This window comes from Notechis scutatus, chromosome 1 (assembly GCF_049901735.1).
Source record: "Notechis scutatus isolate UNSWTSFEM ecotype Mainland chromosome 1, rNotScu1.2, whole genome shotgun sequence".
In the NCBI taxonomy this organism is placed as follows: domain Eukaryota; kingdom Metazoa; phylum Chordata; class Lepidosauria; order Squamata; family Elapidae; genus Notechis; species Notechis scutatus.
Genome location: NC_142009.1, coordinates 23,804,612 through 23,822,053, shown reverse-complemented (window position 1 = coordinate 23,822,053; position 17,442 = coordinate 23,804,612). Strand labels below are relative to the sequence as shown.

Sequence of the window (17,442 nt, the reverse complement as noted above, 5' to 3'; positions counted from 1 at the left end):
GAATTCTATTATTTGAGGGACTATAAAACACAGATTTTCTTTCTGCCAGAACTGAAAGAAAAGAGGAATGCTTTGAAGATATATCCAGTGCGGAGTGATCTCTTTGTTGCTGTATAATTCACTTGTTTTTCATTAGGTTTATACGTGGGGATACATAAATAATCTGATAGAGAAACATTATCAAAGAGATTCGTATAACTGTAAATAATACGAAAGTTTGGCTACAGGAGACTTTTTTCCTTTGATCCTTCACAGCACTAGGTCATCAAGTTAAACTGATTAATGCCAGGTTCAAAACAGTCAGTCAAAAATATTTTTATGTGCAGACCATCATATATAGTTAGCAAGCTGTTTTAGATGTTTCGGTAGTTTAGAAACTTTTGAATTTGAAGTAAAGCTGTTTTAAACTTGGAATACTCCAGAATCGGTAACCAACCCATTTGAGGTGAAACAAGCTCATTTTAACTTTGAAATATTTCACACATCCCTTTTCTCAGTGAAAACGTTCTATCTGGCATAAGCTGGATTTGGATTTCTTGTTTCCAGCACTTAAAAAAATATTTATATTGGCCACAATCTTTATGCATTTTCTTTCATTGATCCATTTCAGCTGGCTGTCAGCACTAGAGAGCACCAAATGGCTACAGCATCTCTCCATCATGTTGAAGGCAGCTGTGCTGGTCTCAAATGCTGTTGACCGAGAAGGACGGCCTGTGTTAGTTCACTGCTCTGATGGTTGGGACAGGACTCCTCAGATTGTTGCCTTGGCAAAGATTCTTCTGGATCCCTATTATAGGACTATGGAGGTATTCTGCTTCAGTTGTTTTAGCAGCTTAGAAGAAGAAATAGTTTTTATGAGAATTTTAACTTACATGGGAGATGCTAAAGCAAAGCAGCTTTTTTCATCTTTTTCTTCTTTTTGTCTGACTGATCTGCAATTGGAGACAATAGATGTTTGTCTTATTTTTTTTCTTTGGTTTGGGATAAGCCTGAGTTTTTATTTCAGGATTCAGTCAGTCAGTTGAATACATGCCATACATGGATAAATTTACACATAGTTTTGTTATTTATATAGTGTTTGTGGTATCTTAAAAAGCAGGAATTGGCAATTTGTAGCCTTAAAGCTAATTCCATTTAGTCATAGCCTGATTTTAAAAGTTTGTGCAAGAAATCAATTAGCAAATGCAATAGGTAATGATACTAGATTCCAAAGGTAATTTAGAATTTAGTAGATTAGATCAGTATATGTTTTGTTCACAGTAAAGATACAGTTATGTCCTGGAGAACCTAGACATGATTAACCTTTGATGATAGCTGGTAATGGAAATCATGTCTTTTGATATCAACAGCTGGAAATATAAATTGGAGCACTAGTATTATCTTTATGCCCCTTCTTATGTGCTCCCCATTAACATCTGGTTAGATGTCACCATGGAAAGAAAATGCTGCATTTAATAGATCTTTTAGTTTACTTAGTGGGAGTAAGAAAAGTGGATTGAAAAGAGAAGTCTTGCCACATTTTGGCTTGAGCTCTTACAGTTGGTATTTAACTCACCTATCATTGGCATGCATCTCCTGACAGTTGTCTGGTCAGGAATTCTAGTTCTTGATAAAAAAAAAAAGATCCCCCTGTGGCTTGATGTTAAATTGGCAAAAGGAAGATCAGGGAAAGTATCCATTCTTGAAAATAGACTGTCTGGAAATCATCCAGGCCTTCGAGACTTGGGCATCTCCAGTGGTGGGGCAAAGTAGCCAGGGAGTAGCCAGCCATGCAAATACTATTGTATGCATCATGATAAAAGAATATACCTATGTTACAATTCATGGTGCATCCAGTGTCATTTAGATGTTATTATGGCTTCCAAAGTATGTCTACGGTCCAAGGGTGAGCTGTTCAGTAATGGCAGGAGAGTTCTCTCCTTTTTCTCTCTACTCTTCGTGGGAGGAGATCTGGAGCAACCCCTATGATTTAGTACAGAGAAAATAGTCTCCAAGGTTACAAAAGAGCCAAGCCTATTATAGGCTTGGCTTATACTTTATAAATTAACATCAGCATTTGAACTGTACTCAAAACCTTACTGGTAAGTCAATACAATACCCACAAAACAAATTTCATGTTACTGCATTGACTTTTACTTACTAGCAACTAAGCAGCCACAAGTAACTGCAGTTTTTGTTGAATTTTTAAAGGGAGTCCCAAATAGACTGTACTGCACTGTCATCGAACTAGTACTGCCACTGTACAGGTTTAATTTCAAGGAGGTGAGGGCAAGATGTCAATCAAATATCCTGTTCCAAAAAGAGTGGCAGCTGGGCAGTAGCCAAAGCTGGGCAGAAGCTCCCCTACTGAAGCCTAGTTGATGAACAGGAGGAATGAAACACTATAGTTGATAGTATCATCAACTAGCAAGGGCAGGAAAATAAGGAAGAAGAACTAAAGATGCTGTGATACATCCACAAATGATTTGAGATCAGGTGAATAATGTTGGCAGCTATAGAATTACCTTTTTTTATTGCAGCCTACTCAGAAAATCTATATTACTTAAATTATCTCCTTTTATTGCTAGGGTTTCCAGGTTCTGGTTGAATCAGATTGGCTGGATTTTGGCCATAAATTTGGAGATCGATGTGGACACCAGGAAAAGGCGGAAGATCAGAATGAACAGTGTCCAGTGTTTTTACAGTGGCTGGATTCTGTTCACCAGCTGCTCAAGCAATTTCCCTGTCTCTTTGAATTTAACGAAGCTTTCTTGGTAAGGCCAAGTGTTAGCAGAGGATATACATTTCAATACCAAGATAGATCAGTGTTCAGTGACAGCTTGATGTTTCTAAAGCAAAAGTGTTCTTATGGTGTCATTTTTCCTTTTGATTGTCCACTCTAGTTGAATTACTATGATAAATCTCTGTAGTATAGCTAAAATGTGAAACCTTTGAAAAAAGTACTTATTTCCCTTTCACTGAATTATTATACAAAATTGATTTTTCTGAAAGTGCTACTAAAATGCTGTGCTATAATGTGTGCTAACATAGTGTGTGTGCTTTATTTCTCTAATAAAGAGAGTTGTTTATCAAAGTGCATATATTTCATACCGAGCAAGGCAGGTAACATGTTGTACTATCCTGGTTTTTACCTGTTTAGTTAGTGGATACAGCCATTTAATTCCACTATGAAGAGTAAAAGAAACCAGAAAAATTAGTATATTATGATGATGATGATTATTTTTAAGAAAGCTTTTTGTGTCTAACCAAGCTAAGAGCAAAACCTATGAATCTTGGGAACATTTAATTTAACCAAATCCAAATTGTAATATACATACATACATACATACATACATACATACATACATACATATGTTTTCTTAAGTTTTCGCGGGTACTTACATGTATGGCCTTCGGCTTTGTTCGGGTATTTTCCCACGTCATTGTAGTTGTTCTTTTAAAGTTGTAGCAACATTTCAGCAGAATCTCATCTGCCATCATCAGGCTTCTGTATTGTGTCCGTCTGTGAGTCAGACTTTTACAGTGGTTTCAGATTTAAATTTGGGGCAGCCTATTGCAGAAGCCAGACAGAAGCCTGAAGATGATGAATGAGACTTCATCGAAACGTTGCCTAGATACTTCCAATCTTACGCGGGAGAAAACCCGAATAACCAAAGATCCACTATGTCAAAGGCTTGACATAGTGCACTGCATTGTTGTTAAAGTAGCACTATATCAATTAGCTGCCTCCAACATGGGCTGTTGTGAAAAAAATCTCTCAAATCCCTAAATTTCTTCTTTACTTGCAGGTAAAGTTAGTCCAACACACATATTCCTGCCTTTATGGGACCTTCCTTGGAAACAGCCCCTGTGAACGTGAGCTGCACAACATTGCCAAACGCACCTGCTCAGTTTGGTCCCTTTTGAGAGCTGGTAACAAAAATTTCCACAATCTGCTCTACGTGCCTGCTAATGAGCAAGTAAGTAAAATTCCCATTTGTGCCAGATTGGCGGGAGAGAAAAATTCTCATGCAGTGGGGGACAGAAGACCAAATACAGCTTTCTTCATGCAGGATTAAAAGTTTTGTAACAGCCCTTACTGTGGGAGCACCACTTTCACTTTGAGTTCTGCCTCCTTTGGGCTTTGTGAAGCCTTTGTTTTTCCCCACTGTTTCTTTGAAAATGGAAGGGGAAAGAAGGTTCAGTGGTTGCTCTGTATCTTTCAGTTAGACAGGACAACTGTAACCATAGCTCATATCAATTATTAGTTAGAGGTGCACCTTCATGAGCTACCAGACTCCTGGCTGATGCTGATTTTCTCCTCCTCTTCCTGAATCTGCTTTCCTCCATCTTTGATTTCAAGGTGCTGCATCCAGTGTGCCATGTACGTGCATTGCATCTCTGGACAGCTGTATATCTTCCAACTTCATCTCCATGTCCTTTAGGAGAAGAAGGCATGGATCTTTACTTGCCTTCTGGATCTCAGACTCAAGAGTTCAACAGTCGGTCACTTGACAGGTAGGAGAAAAATAGTTAAGGTTCTATGAATTGTGCAATTCAGGATTTCTAACGCTACTTTGGATACCTCTGTAATGACCTCTATTTATTTTAAGAGCCTTGCTTATCCTGATCAGTTACAATGCAGTGTATGTAGACTATACTAGACGGTTGGACTTAGGGTTGTGTTAATCATTTTACTTATCTGAATTCTCTGAAAATGTTCACTGCTTTAAAAGGGTAGTTTGATGTGACCTTTTTCATTTTATAGATTAGGAAATAAAGCTTCCCATTTACTTGGTGATTATTTATGAGTCTTTAAAATGATTTAGGGGAAAAAAGCAAGGATCTGTCCTAACTATTTATATCCAGGAAAAATACCATAAGGAACAGTTTTGTCTTTACAGCCCTGACTAAAAGAGTTTTCCTACTTTGCTTCTGACTACTCACTGTAATGCTAAAAAATAATTGAAAATCTTTGAATTATGAAAGGACTTGTTGTGTGTGCGTGCGTGTGTGCGTGCGTGCAAGCATGATGGGGTGAGATGGGAGAGAACATATGTGCATGCATATATTTCCCTCTAAGGCTCTGCAGTGCGCAACTTCTTGTAAGTGTATCTGTAGGCAATACATACATTATCCCTGTTGCCTGAATTGACTTCTGTGGTTTCAGATTACCAAAGACAAGATCCATGGATAATCTTCTCTCAGCATGTGATCCTAGCAGCCTGCTGACCCGCACATCAAGTGATCCAAATCTGAACAACCATTGTCAAGATGTCAGGGTGGGTTTGGAACCCCGACATCCCAATGCTGAAGAGACAGTGACAAGCAAAGAAACCAGAGAAGATGAGTTGCTTCAAGTACCTCAGCAGCAGCAGCAGGAATCCTATCCCCTGCATAGTGCTTGTAGTGCCACCTCTGACAGTCACAGAATCAGTCGGCCACATAGACCACAGAAGCATGAAGTGTCTCAGCAGTTAAGTGCTGTGCCTTCTGAGGTAGAAGTAGTAAGCAGAGTGGGTTCAGAAGCAACAGAAGACGCAGTCCCAGCTCCAAATTCTGGACAAACACAAGTGTTTGAAAAATTATCCTGCAATCATGTCAAAGACATTGGCCTGATATCCAATGGCACTCGGGATCTTGTGAAAACTTCTCATCCAGAATCCTCCTCCAGCCAGACTTCAGCAGGTCCCCCCAATTCAGGCCAGCCAGCTCTGACTGTTCCAAGACACAGTGCTCCAAGTTGTCAAAAAGAAGAACTGGATTGGCAGGATAAAATTGGCAGCGTTAAGCATGGAGAGGAGGGCAACCATACAGGGAAAATTCAGACAGAATTGTGGCGAAAAGGAGTTTCTCAAAGCCAGATGAGTGAATTCTCTCTTCTAGCAGCAAACTGGGACAGTTTTCAAGGGATGGGGACATCACTTCCTGGGGGTGATATGGGTCCCCGACGACTCCTGTCCTATGGCTGTTGTAACAAGAGACTGAACAGTAGGCACTTCTGGACCTCTGGACTGTGCCTCAGTGGCCAGTGGCCTTTGAAAGAAAGTGTGAAGCCGCCTGGCTGCTCCATCCATTCTGGCACACACTGCACAGGCCTTGTGGGGAGATCCAGCAAGCTGTGGCTCCCTTGCCAATTGAAGCAGGCACTTGGCTCCAAACACATGCCACCAAACAGCCCTTCTCCAGTGCCTCCCCTCTATCTAGATGATGATGGACTTCCCTTCCCCACAGATGTAATCCAGCATAGGTTGCGGCAGATCGAAGCTACCTATAAGCAGGAGGTTGAGCAGTTGCGTAGGCAGGTGCGGGAACTTCAGCATAGATTAGACATCCGTCATTGCTATCCAACTCCAGCTGAACCACAGATGGACTATGAAGATGACTTTGTAAGTGACACTGATGGGGCTTTTTCAGTAGTTTCCATAACTTTTCCCCAAGAAGGCATGCATGGTTAGGTAAAATGAACAGATTCTGCTACCATCAACATGTTTGTAGGCACTCTGTACCCACAAATGTGTGAACATTACTAATGAAGACACACGTTTTCTCTCTGGACATAAATACAAGCACGCACATTTCATTCTACCATTCCATGCTATCTCCCACATTTCTGCTGTGTTGAATATAATAATAGCATGGACAATAGCACACTAAACAGAGAAGTCCCAGGTTTTTTTTCCACATCTGTTAAAAGATCGATTATGGTAGAATCTGAAATCACAGTTGATGATACTGATCTAGTTGGAATAACGCCTGATGTGATAGAAAGCTATTATCTGTGATCTTGTGGTTATTTTCAGTTCATTTGGAGGGAGGCCGAAACTCTGGAGGAAGTGATCATATGTGTAATATAGATAATCTGATGGCTTTCATGGTTTTCCTTGCAGACTTGCCTCAAGGAGTCAGATGGCAGTGAAAATGAGGAGTTTTACTCTGATCATAGTGAAGACTGTCTATCTGAAGCAAGCTGGGAGCCTGTTGATAAAAGGGAAACTGAGGCATGTTACATTTCTTTATTTGGTAGTTTGCTTTGAGATAAGTTTATGTGTTTTAACTTTGTATAATGTAAGATGAAACCATTCTCATTGCTGCTTCCTCCTCTGCTCTCCTCTACTGAGGTATAAACATATATTTTGTATCTGATTCCTCTTAGTAAAAAAAAACATTCTCAAACAGATAATTCCTTTTTTGTTGTCTACTTGCAAAAATCTTTTTTTTCCTGACATTCTTTTAAGTTTTTAATAAATATTACTCTTTCTAACGGAACAACCAATATTTCACCTTTTCACTTTTTTTTAACCTTTTTTTCACCTTTTGAATTATTCTTCAGACAGTTGTTTTGAAAGTAAAGCTTAACATGTGGTTTACATGTTAAAATGTGTGTGCTATGTAGCTTCTTCCCTTACAGATTTGCTATTTATAAGAAACAGAACCGAAATCATCCATGACACTTTGTTTTTAAACAGGTCACACGTTGGGTTCCAGACCACATGGCATCACACTGCTTTAACTGTGACTGTGAGTTCTGGTTGGCCAAACGCAGACACCATTGCAGGTAATGTAATTACTATGATACATCTCATTTTCCCATCTCTCTCTTTTTTTTTTTTCATTTTATTAAGTACGTTGCAGAATATGTGGCAAATATTGAGAGCAATGGAAAGGGAATAACAAGTTCTATATAGAGGATAAATGGAATATAGTAGAGTAATGTCTTCTTGGGAAGTAGTAGTTCATTATATTTATTTTAGCCAAAATTTGACAAACCAATAATAATTATCAGCTACCATTTTCCAATCAATTGATGACATACTTAGAAAACCATTAAGATTTTAATAACCTTTATTTTTGGAAATAGTATGTTAAGTGGTAGCATGTAATACTTTAACAGGAAAAAGTAGCTTTGTGATATAATCAGCAATTGGAAAAATATTATTCAGAAAAAGAATAAAAAATCTTAAACAAAACTCAATCCTGAGAGATTGGCCGTATTGTGTAAATAGACTGAAGTTTTATGGAACAGAAATTTGCATTGTGAATGCCTTCAACAAACATGGAGTCTTAAGACCCTGGTAAGGGCTATAACATTTTCCTCCACTATTGCTCCTGAGACAGCTCTAATCTCAATCTGCCACCCTTGCCACCACTGCCCACCTTCTCTAATAAACTGGATTATCTGGAAGTAGGGCAAGGAAGAACTAGGCCTCACAGTGAAAGCACAGCCACTGTCTTCCTTCTGTGCCTGAGTTTGTTGATTATTTGGGGACCCCATCTGTGAGGTTTGCCTAGAACTTTGGAAGTCCTGCATATGTCCCTTCCTCCATATATCAGTCAAAATTGTAGCTGAAAGTTCCTATCACTGCCTATAACAACCCATCTTAATCTGTGCTGTACTATTTTGTGTAGCTCAAAATTCAGTTATTCTGAATCAAGACTATTTGGCCCTGCCCAGGCTGTCTCAAAATTGCTATTATTTTATTCCTATCTATAAGACACGTATACAGAGAGGTTGCCGGGGTGTGTGTGTGAAAGAATGAGTTAAGCTTCAGGAAAGTTTTGCAAAAACACACAGCACAGCAGGATATCTAAGATTCCAGATTGCATTGTCAGCTTTATTCCTTAGTTAACTGAAAACAGGATCCTCCATATATCATCCTTCCCTGGCTCCAGTATCATTGTTGCTTTTATGTGTTATTTCTTACCCAGGAATTGTGGGAATGTGTTTTGTGCCGGCTGCTGCCATCTAAAGCTGCCCATTCCCGATCAGCAGCTTTATGATCCAGTCCTTGTCTGCAATTCCTGTTACGATCACATCCAGGTATCCCGTGCCAGGGAACTTATGAGCCAGCATCTGAAGAAGCCTATTGCCACAGCTTCTAGCTGAATACCAGCAGAGGAAATCTGTGGAAGCCTGGCCTTTCCACTTGCAGACTGGAAGGAGAAGGCTGCCACTGCTGCAGCTGAAGAGGTCGGTAGCGCAGCACTTGATCACCAAGCCTTGTATGCACTGTCGGCAATTTTCCCCACTTGGTGCCCCATGTATTGGAGATGAGGAATTTGGATTAAAGAGTGTGACATGGCCTACATTATGGTACTGTTTGTGGTTTCAAGACATAAAGCCAAGTTAGAGACCACGGTGTCTTTCTTTAGAGGGATGGCAAATGATATAGTGCAAATAATTGCCCTCCAAAAGCAATAGAAAGGCATGAACCTAATCAGAACTCCCTTTTTCCCATGTCAGAAAGCAGTCAAGTTAAATTGAGTAAGAAAGAAGAATGCAGGCCCAGAGTGTGATGTCTCCAGAAGCTCTCTTTGGCTGTGTTAGTCATATTTCAGTCATATTCAGCTTGCCAACCTTTTTGGATATCCAGCCCAAGGCCAGTACTAGTACTGTACCAGGAAGAGATCCCTTATAAGCAGAGTATATCTCTGCATTTTCCTTGTGTTCCTTGAGGGAATAGACTTTATCCCAGCAGCTGGGCTGTTGTGTATGGAAAGCAGAATTAACTTTGGCTTGGTGCACTTCCTGCCCACTGTGGGTATTGAACAGCTGGTTCCTAACCAGTATCTTTACAGGAGCAACAGCTTAAATCTCCTCTTGAGTCACATCACAGTGTGTTATTCTCTCTCCCTTATGCTGCATTTGTATCTCCATATTTCTGGTTGCTCTTTATTCCGAAAACCTGATGCAGACTATTATGTGGGTTTTCTTTACCTCCTGGAATGTGCTGTTTTGTGTGCTTGAGGGTTTCAGTCCAAAATGCTGCTAATGTTACTTCTCTGCACTTAAAATTTATCTGGAGTATAAACGGCTGGGGGAAGGTGCTAATTTTATGATGGAAAACAGGGAATATTGACAAACAGGGATTCTCCCTCTTACACCCAAGAAGGTGTGAGGGACACTATAGATGTGATCATCATCACTGCAAGAATGCTTTTCTGTTCATTCTGACATCAATAAATTTCCCTTCAAAATGACTCTTCCGATTTACGGATGCTCCATTGTGGTAGTATAGCAGTTATTTTACCCTGCTACTCTCACGTAAACTAAACAAAAATTAAAATGTTTTAGAAAGGCAAGCATAATGTTACCACCATTTCCATAGATCTTTATGAGCAGTGTTCATAACCATTTTATTTTGAAATGTACATCTATGTAGGACTATAGAATGAACAAGATTTTGAGGTGGGTGGCTCTAGCCAGCTCAACAGTCCTTAGGTAGTCACAAAGGATGGGTGCATGAATATCTCTTTCCTCAAAAATTGGAAGATACTGACTTCACACTTGGGTTGAATTCTTATCAGCTACCATTCTTGATTACTTTTGGGGAGAATTCATGGTTCAGGCTGCCACTTCTTACTTTCCATTTTTCAATCTGCTTTGAATCAAAAACCCTAGAGCCAGTATCATCTTTATACACTGGATCTGTTTGAATTGCCCTCTGGCCTCTTCCAGGCAGCATGACTTCATAGGGGTAAAAGATGAAATCTGATTTTGCCATACACTGAACTTTGTACAGAGTGATGTAATTAGTAGGAGAGTTCGGGTTTGGTTCCTTTTTCAGCTCATTTGCACAGATGTAAAACAAAAATTTGAAAACAAAGAGAGAAAAAGACCCTTCAAGTTAGCCATGATTAATCAATACTGCTTTCAGCTCTCATGAATTTTGTGTCACTGTCTTCAGGCAAAACAACTCCAAAATCGGATCAATAGCTTTGTGACAAACAATGTGCTGTAAGAATTCAATACAGTTGAATAAAATCTCTATATTAGTGCTGCTTTGTTGGACCATATTATTTAATTTTCACTGAATATTTTTCTTTTCCATTGGATACTGGCTTCCACCAGGATATATTATACAGAATTACTCATTTCTTTTAAACTCTCAAAAATGAGAATTTAAGATAACCAGAGATCTGCTTCTGGGTTTTTGGTTTCATAGCATATCATTTCCATGAGATTTTGCAAATAACAATGAAAACAGTTCCCTTATTTGAAAAGTGTACTCCAATATTTAATAACTGAGAAGTATTTTTTTAAATTGCTTAGTAACACCTTTCAGTAAAACTCACAGTTTATACATAATCACTATTCACAATGAAATCCATGATTGAATCATTTTGTAGTTCCAGACAGTTTAATTTTATCAACCGTGGCTTTTAAGCAACAGAAATTAGCTTGGCAGGCAAGGTGGTGATAGTACACTGCTCAAAAAAATAAAGGGAACACTTAAACAACACAATGTAACTCCAAGTCAATGTACATCTATGTGTACTTCTGTGAAATCAAACTGTCCACTTAGGTAGCAACACTGATTGACAATCGATTTCACATGCTGTTGTACACATGGAATAGACAACAGGTGGAAAGCATAGGCAGTTAGCAAGACATCCCCAATAAAGGAGTGGTTCTGCAGGTGGTGACCCCAGACCACTTCTCAGTTCCTATGCTTTCTGGCTGATGGTTGGGTCACTTTTGAATGCTGGCAGTGCTTTCACTCTAGTGGTAGCATGAGACAAAGTCTACAACCCACACGAGTGGCTCAGGTAGTGCAGCTCATCCAGGATGGCACATCAACGCGAGCTGTGGCAAGAAGGTTTGCTGTGTCTGTCAGCATAGTGTCCAGAGCATGTAGGCGCTACCAGGAGACAAGCCAGTACATCAAGAGATGTGGAGGAGGCCATAGGAGGGCAACAACCCAGCATCAGGACCGCTACCTTCGCCTTTGTGCAAGGAGGGACAGGAGGAACACTGCCAGAGCCCTGAAAAATGACCTCCAGCGGGCCACAAATGTGGCTGCTCAAACAGTCAGAAACAGATTCCATGAGGATGGTATGAGGGCCCAACGTCCACAGGTGGGGGTTGTGCTTACAGCCCAACACCGTGCAGGACGTTTGGCATTTGCCAGAGAACAAGATTGGCAAATTCGCCACTGGTGCCCTGTGCTCTTCACAGATGAAAGCAGGTTCACACTGAGCACATGTGACAGACGTGACAGGGTCTGGAGACGCCGTGGAGAATGTTCTGCTGCCTGCAACATCCTCCAGCATGACCAGTTTGGCAGTGGGTCAGTAATGGTGTGGGGTGGCATTTCTTTAGTGGGCCGCACAGTCCTCCATGTGCTCGCCAGAGGTAGCCTGACTGCCATTAGGTACCGAGATGAGATCCTCAGACCCCTTGTGAGACCATATGCTGGTATGGTTGGCCCTGGGTTCCTCCTAATGCAAGACAATGCCAGACCTCATGTGGCTGGAGTGTGTCAGCAATTCCTGCAAGATGAAGGCATTGATGCTATGGACTGGCCCGCCCGTTCCCCAGACCTGAATCCCACTGAGCACATCTGGGACATCATGTCTCGCTCCATCCACCAACGCCACATTGCACCACAGACTGTCCAGGAGTTGGGGGATGCTTTAGTCCAGGTGTGGGAGGAGATCCCTCAGGAGACCATCCGCCACCTCATCAGAAGCATGCCCAGGCATTGTAGGGAGGTCATACAGGCACGTGGAGGCCACACACACTAACTGAGCCTCATTTTGACTTGTTTTAAGGACATTACATCAAAGTTGGATCAGCCTGTAGTGGTTTTTTCCACTTTAATTTTGAGTGTAACTCCAAATCCAGACCTCCATGGGTTGCTAAATTTGATTTCCATTGATAATTTTTGTGTGAGTTTGTTGTCAGCACATTCAACTATGTAATGAACAAAGTATTTAATAAGAATATTTCATTCATTCAGATCCAGGATGTCTTATTTTTGTGTTCCCTTTATTTTTTTGACCAGTGTATATACCACAATGTTCTTAATAAAAACCAGTAGAATAGAGAAAGAGAGAACATGCTTTTAGTTTTATGCTGCACAACAATTCACCCCTCCTCAGTCTTTCTTAAATATGTGGCAATCAGTTTTCCACCATTTGGTCAAAGTATTGGACCTAATTTAATTTAATTTTGGCATCCAAATTGCCAAACCCCTATCTGTTATTTCTTTCAAGAACACAGGTTTTTCCTTTCTTCCAGTTTTGAAGTAGAGGCTAATCTTGGTAAGAGTAGGTACAGACGCTTATTACTATTTTTTATTTGTTATTTAAATTTGTATGCTGCCTGACTCCCCATGTCTCTTGATGATTCACACACAAAAATACTAAAAACGGAGGGAATACAATCAGGAATAATAAAATACGATGATAGGAACAAGAAAAAACAACCATTCAGTCCAGGTGGCTTCACTCATCCTTGCCAAAGGCCTGGGCAAAGAGCCATGTCTTCAGAGCCCTTTGAAATCCCAGCAGGGTGGTGGCTAGCCAAATCTTTTAGGGGAAACTCATTCCAGAGGATGGGCTGCTACAGAAAACATAGCCCTCTGGGGTTTCATAGATGGCATTGTTTAATTGAAGGAACCTTGCCAGATCAATCACGAGGACAGACAGGTTGTCCCACAGTAACTAGACCTTATGTCATGAAGGGTTTTTATAGATAATGGCAACACCTTGAATCATATCAGAAGTAAACTGGCAACCAGTGCCAAGCATGAAGAAGAGGTGCTACCTGAAGTATATCAAGGCATGCCCATCATTATCCATACTACAGCATTCTGGATCAGGTGAAGCTTCAAGGGCAGCCTCATTCACATTACATTGCAGCAGTTGAGCCATGAAGTGAGTGACTGAAGTAACCCTTAATCTGGAAAAAGTGCAACAGGCACACCAGATGAATCTATCCAAAGGTCTTTCTGGCTACATGATCATTGAGCAGAGCTGCAAGTCCAGGAAGCCTCAATAACGTCACTTATAGTAAGTCGCTACAAATATTTATGTCAACTCATAAAATATTTCTATGGTCTTTTTAGAGTTGCCAACGAAAGGGGGGGGGAAGGGGTTTGTACAAGCAGTGCGGCAGCTCGGAAATCAAAAGTGCATTCCATACATAGTTTTTCAGAAATAGTAACTAGGTGACTGAAGTTTCTGCAGTGCAAAAATCTAATTGGAGAACATGATTGATGACTCTTGGCTATGAATGTGTCTCATTGGAGAATATGAATTATGACACACCCAAAGGGTGGGGGGAAAACCAGGGTCGTCAAGGGTGACAATGAATTATGTATCTCAGAGTCGGCTAGAGCCAGGCAGTGCTGGACGTGTTAACTCCCAAAAAATCCTTTGAAGTTTTGGAAGTTTGGCTTGAGACTCATGATTTAATTGGGGTAACTGCCAGAATCCTGACCATTTAACAGGAAGAGTCCATCACCTAAAGCAATCTGTGCCTTCGGTAAGCAGTTCATGCCATCAGAAAGTTCTTGGACTTAAATGAAATGTTTCTTATCATTGGAATGTTCTGTTTTCTGGAATAATGGAACAAACGTGGTCATCAGCAATAATCCTATGACACAGGAAATTTGGGGAAGTGTCTTGAGATATTTTTTTTATTACAAGAAAATGAATAGTCTATATACTATATGGTTGGGATGTGTATATATATTTAAGAATTAGGTCAGGCCACACACAAAAAAAGCAAGTTGCAACCCGGAATGCAGATGAGAAGGAGATTAAGAATAATGGGAGAATCTATCTAAGAAAGAATGGGGCATGTGTTAGCATCACATAGGTATTTTCTACATTTGTGTGAAGTGACCATCTACATCAGGGGTGTCAAAATTGCTACGACGCATCATGTGATATATTGCAATTTTTTTCTCCTTTGCTAAAATGGGGGTGGGGGGGCATGTGTATAAATATTTATACACATCCCACGTGACACATCTGGCCTGCGGGCCACGAGTTTGACACCCCTGATGTACATACAACACTTACACTACAGTATTACAAACATTGTTCCTAACTTGAATATCTTCCTGCTTGCTCTGGTAGGCAAAATCCATTGTAATGATTTGCAGAATTGGGCTGAATATCTTTCCTTAGAATTACAGGGTTTTGTTATCAGGGTTTTGCTAAAAGTGCCACTAATGTAAGTGCCACTAACAACTTCTTTTACTTTCCTTCATAGTTGAGAGTATATGCTCTTTAGGCAATCACTGATAACAGGGAAAAATCATTGGATATCCACTTTTGGCCATCATCCATTGCACACATAAGTTCTCAGTTGCAATTTTCCATGACTAAGAAATGGTTGGATATGAACATCCACTGGACACATAGCCTTAGTGAATGAAGGCAGATATGCGTGTCCCAGGATAATGTTGGGGGATCCAATCTGGGTCGGTCATCAAACCAGAGGACCGATCCAGATTGGGGTCCTGCAGCATTGCCTTAGTCAATGATCAGGAATTTATACTAGGAATACACATACCATACCTATCAAAGAGATACCAAGATACCAACCTTCCCCATAAGATTGTAATCAGGCAAAATAATACACCACTAATGGATGAGACCACACAGAATCCCTTGCTTTATTAATTACAATATAGATTTTGCCTCAACACACACCCATAAAACTTTACAGATTCACAAAACACCAGCAAGTAACAGATCAAGAATCTGGAGTGAAATGGATCACAATCTAGATGTTGCATGTACACATGACAATACCCTTCATCCAGATCCCTATCTCTAGCCACTTGTTAATATGTTAATAACACTCTTCACCATAAGTTCTGTCGTTCCTGGGTGAAGTACTTCTTGATGTCATTTTTCACCTACTAGTTGTCTCAGTGAGATAAGGGACACGGTAGTTCAGTGGTTTACAGGGACGCGGTGGCTCCATGGCTAAGACGCTGAACTTGTCTATCAGAAAGGTTGGCAGTTCGGCGGTTTGAATCCCTAGCACCATGTAACGGAGTGAGCTCTCGTTACTTGTCCCAGCTTCTGCCAACCTAGCAGTTCGAAAGCATGTAAAAATGCAAGTAGAAAAATAGGACCACTTTGGTGGGAAGGTAACAGCATTTAGCCTTCGGCGTTTAGTCATGCCAGCCACAAGACCATGGAGACGTCTTCGGACAGTGCTGGCTCTTCGGCTTTGCAATGGAGATGAGCACCGCCCCCTAGAGCTGGAAACGACTAGTACGTAAGTGCGAGGAGAACCTTTTACTAGTTGTCTCCATTCCGGTCTGATTTCAAACTGGGTTAATTGGTCTTTGCAGTGTCTAAGGCTGCATTCCTTATGTTTTGTTTTTCTCAGGCCAGTGCCTACATCCCATGCTATTAAACTCAGATCAAGTCTATAAATTTTACAACACAATCACTGCACATGAAGATCTTTTTCTTCTTTCCAAAAGCTATCAGCTCCAGCCATCGTGACAGTAGAAGCATCAGCTATGAACTGCATCAGTCCTGGGGATTGTTTCAGTATCTCCCAATTCTCAGATTACTCTTCTCCACAGTAACAGAACAGAAAATTGGATTTAGTAGGATAGGTCCTTTTCTACAATGGATGGAGGGTATCTGTAGCATGCCCATCCAGAGAAAACAATAATTTATTGATTTTTTTTTTTAAAAATGTTATTTTGAATTGACTTTGAAGCTCCTATTGCTTTTCAGCCCCATAACAGTTCTATCTGCCATGCGCACAAAGGATCACTGTAACTTTTAAAAATTCTGTCTAATGATGCAAATGAGTAGAACTACTTTTTATCCATTTAGAGCAGTCTCTTCTATCTCACTTTTTAGCTTCAGGAGTTAAAAATGATGGTCTCCAATACTTGGAGGCAGCTTGTTCATGTTTTTTTCAGCAAAGCCTGTGACATTTTAAGTAGTGACAAAAATATTGTATTTTTAAGCTCTTAAAATTATAGGACAGGCTTAATTTTTTTTCTATTTGTTAAAATATATGTGCAACCTTTTTGTATAAAACCTTTCCTTTCGTATAATGCTTCTATATATCACAATTGGACTTCTGTATATTTTTTTCACATGGGACTGTCCCTGCTGACCATTTAGAAACCATAGCTAGTTTAAATGAGACTGCCCATTTAGTAATGGTCAAGCTTGGATTAATAATTAGCATTATTATCACAGGAATTGTACTGGTGAAAATTAGCTTCCAGGAGCAATTTAAGGTGGCTATCACCTATAAAGTCCTATGTGATTTCAGACTTTGCTAGCAGGGTTTGCTCCAAATTTTCTGTGATGGTCTCCCTCTTCTATAACAGATTGTCTCTAGAGACAAGGATGACTTCATCTCTTTGTATTTTGGAAGATGGTTAAGACCTGGCATTTCCAGAGGGCCTTTGGGAAGGGAAAGTGAGAAAAGAATAGATATGGATGGATCTTGGTTATAGTTGAGGAGTGGCAGTTAGAATATTTATATAGCAATAGCACTTAAGACTTGTATACTGCTTCATAGTGTTTACAGCACTCTCTAAGCAGTTTACAGTGTCAGTCAGTATATTGCACCCAACAACCTGAGTCCTCATTTTACCGACCTTAGAAGGATGGAAGGCTGGGTCAACCTTGAGCCGGTCAGGACTGAACTCCTGGCACTGGGCAGAGTTAATATGTAAT

At 40.3% G+C, this 17,442-nt stretch overlaps 1 protein-coding gene across 9 annotated transcripts in view; it reads left to right on the top strand.

The window, feature by feature from the left end:
- The window catches only part of MTMR4 (myotubularin related protein 4), a 51,578-nt gene extending 40,820 nt beyond the window's left edge, over positions 1-10,758 (top strand). For all 9 annotated transcript variants that reach the window (XM_087958703.1, XM_087958695.1, XM_026671680.2 and 6 more), the window contains 8 exons: positions 611-806; positions 2,568-2,753; positions 3,789-3,959; positions 4,343-4,497; positions 5,150-6,368; positions 6,870-6,980; positions 7,449-7,537; positions 8,689-10,758. In XM_087958703.1, the coding sequence (XP_087814829.1) occupies positions 611-806; positions 2,568-2,753; positions 3,789-3,959; positions 4,343-4,497; positions 5,150-6,368; positions 6,870-6,980; positions 7,449-7,537; positions 8,689-8,866 (2,305 nt within the window). In that variant the 3' untranslated portion in view covers positions 8,867-10,758. The remainder of the gene's footprint in view (positions 1-610; positions 807-2,567; positions 2,754-3,788; positions 3,960-4,342; positions 4,498-5,149; positions 6,369-6,869; positions 6,981-7,448; positions 7,538-8,688) is intronic.
- The last annotated feature ends 6,684 nt before the right edge of the window (positions 10,759-17,442 follow it).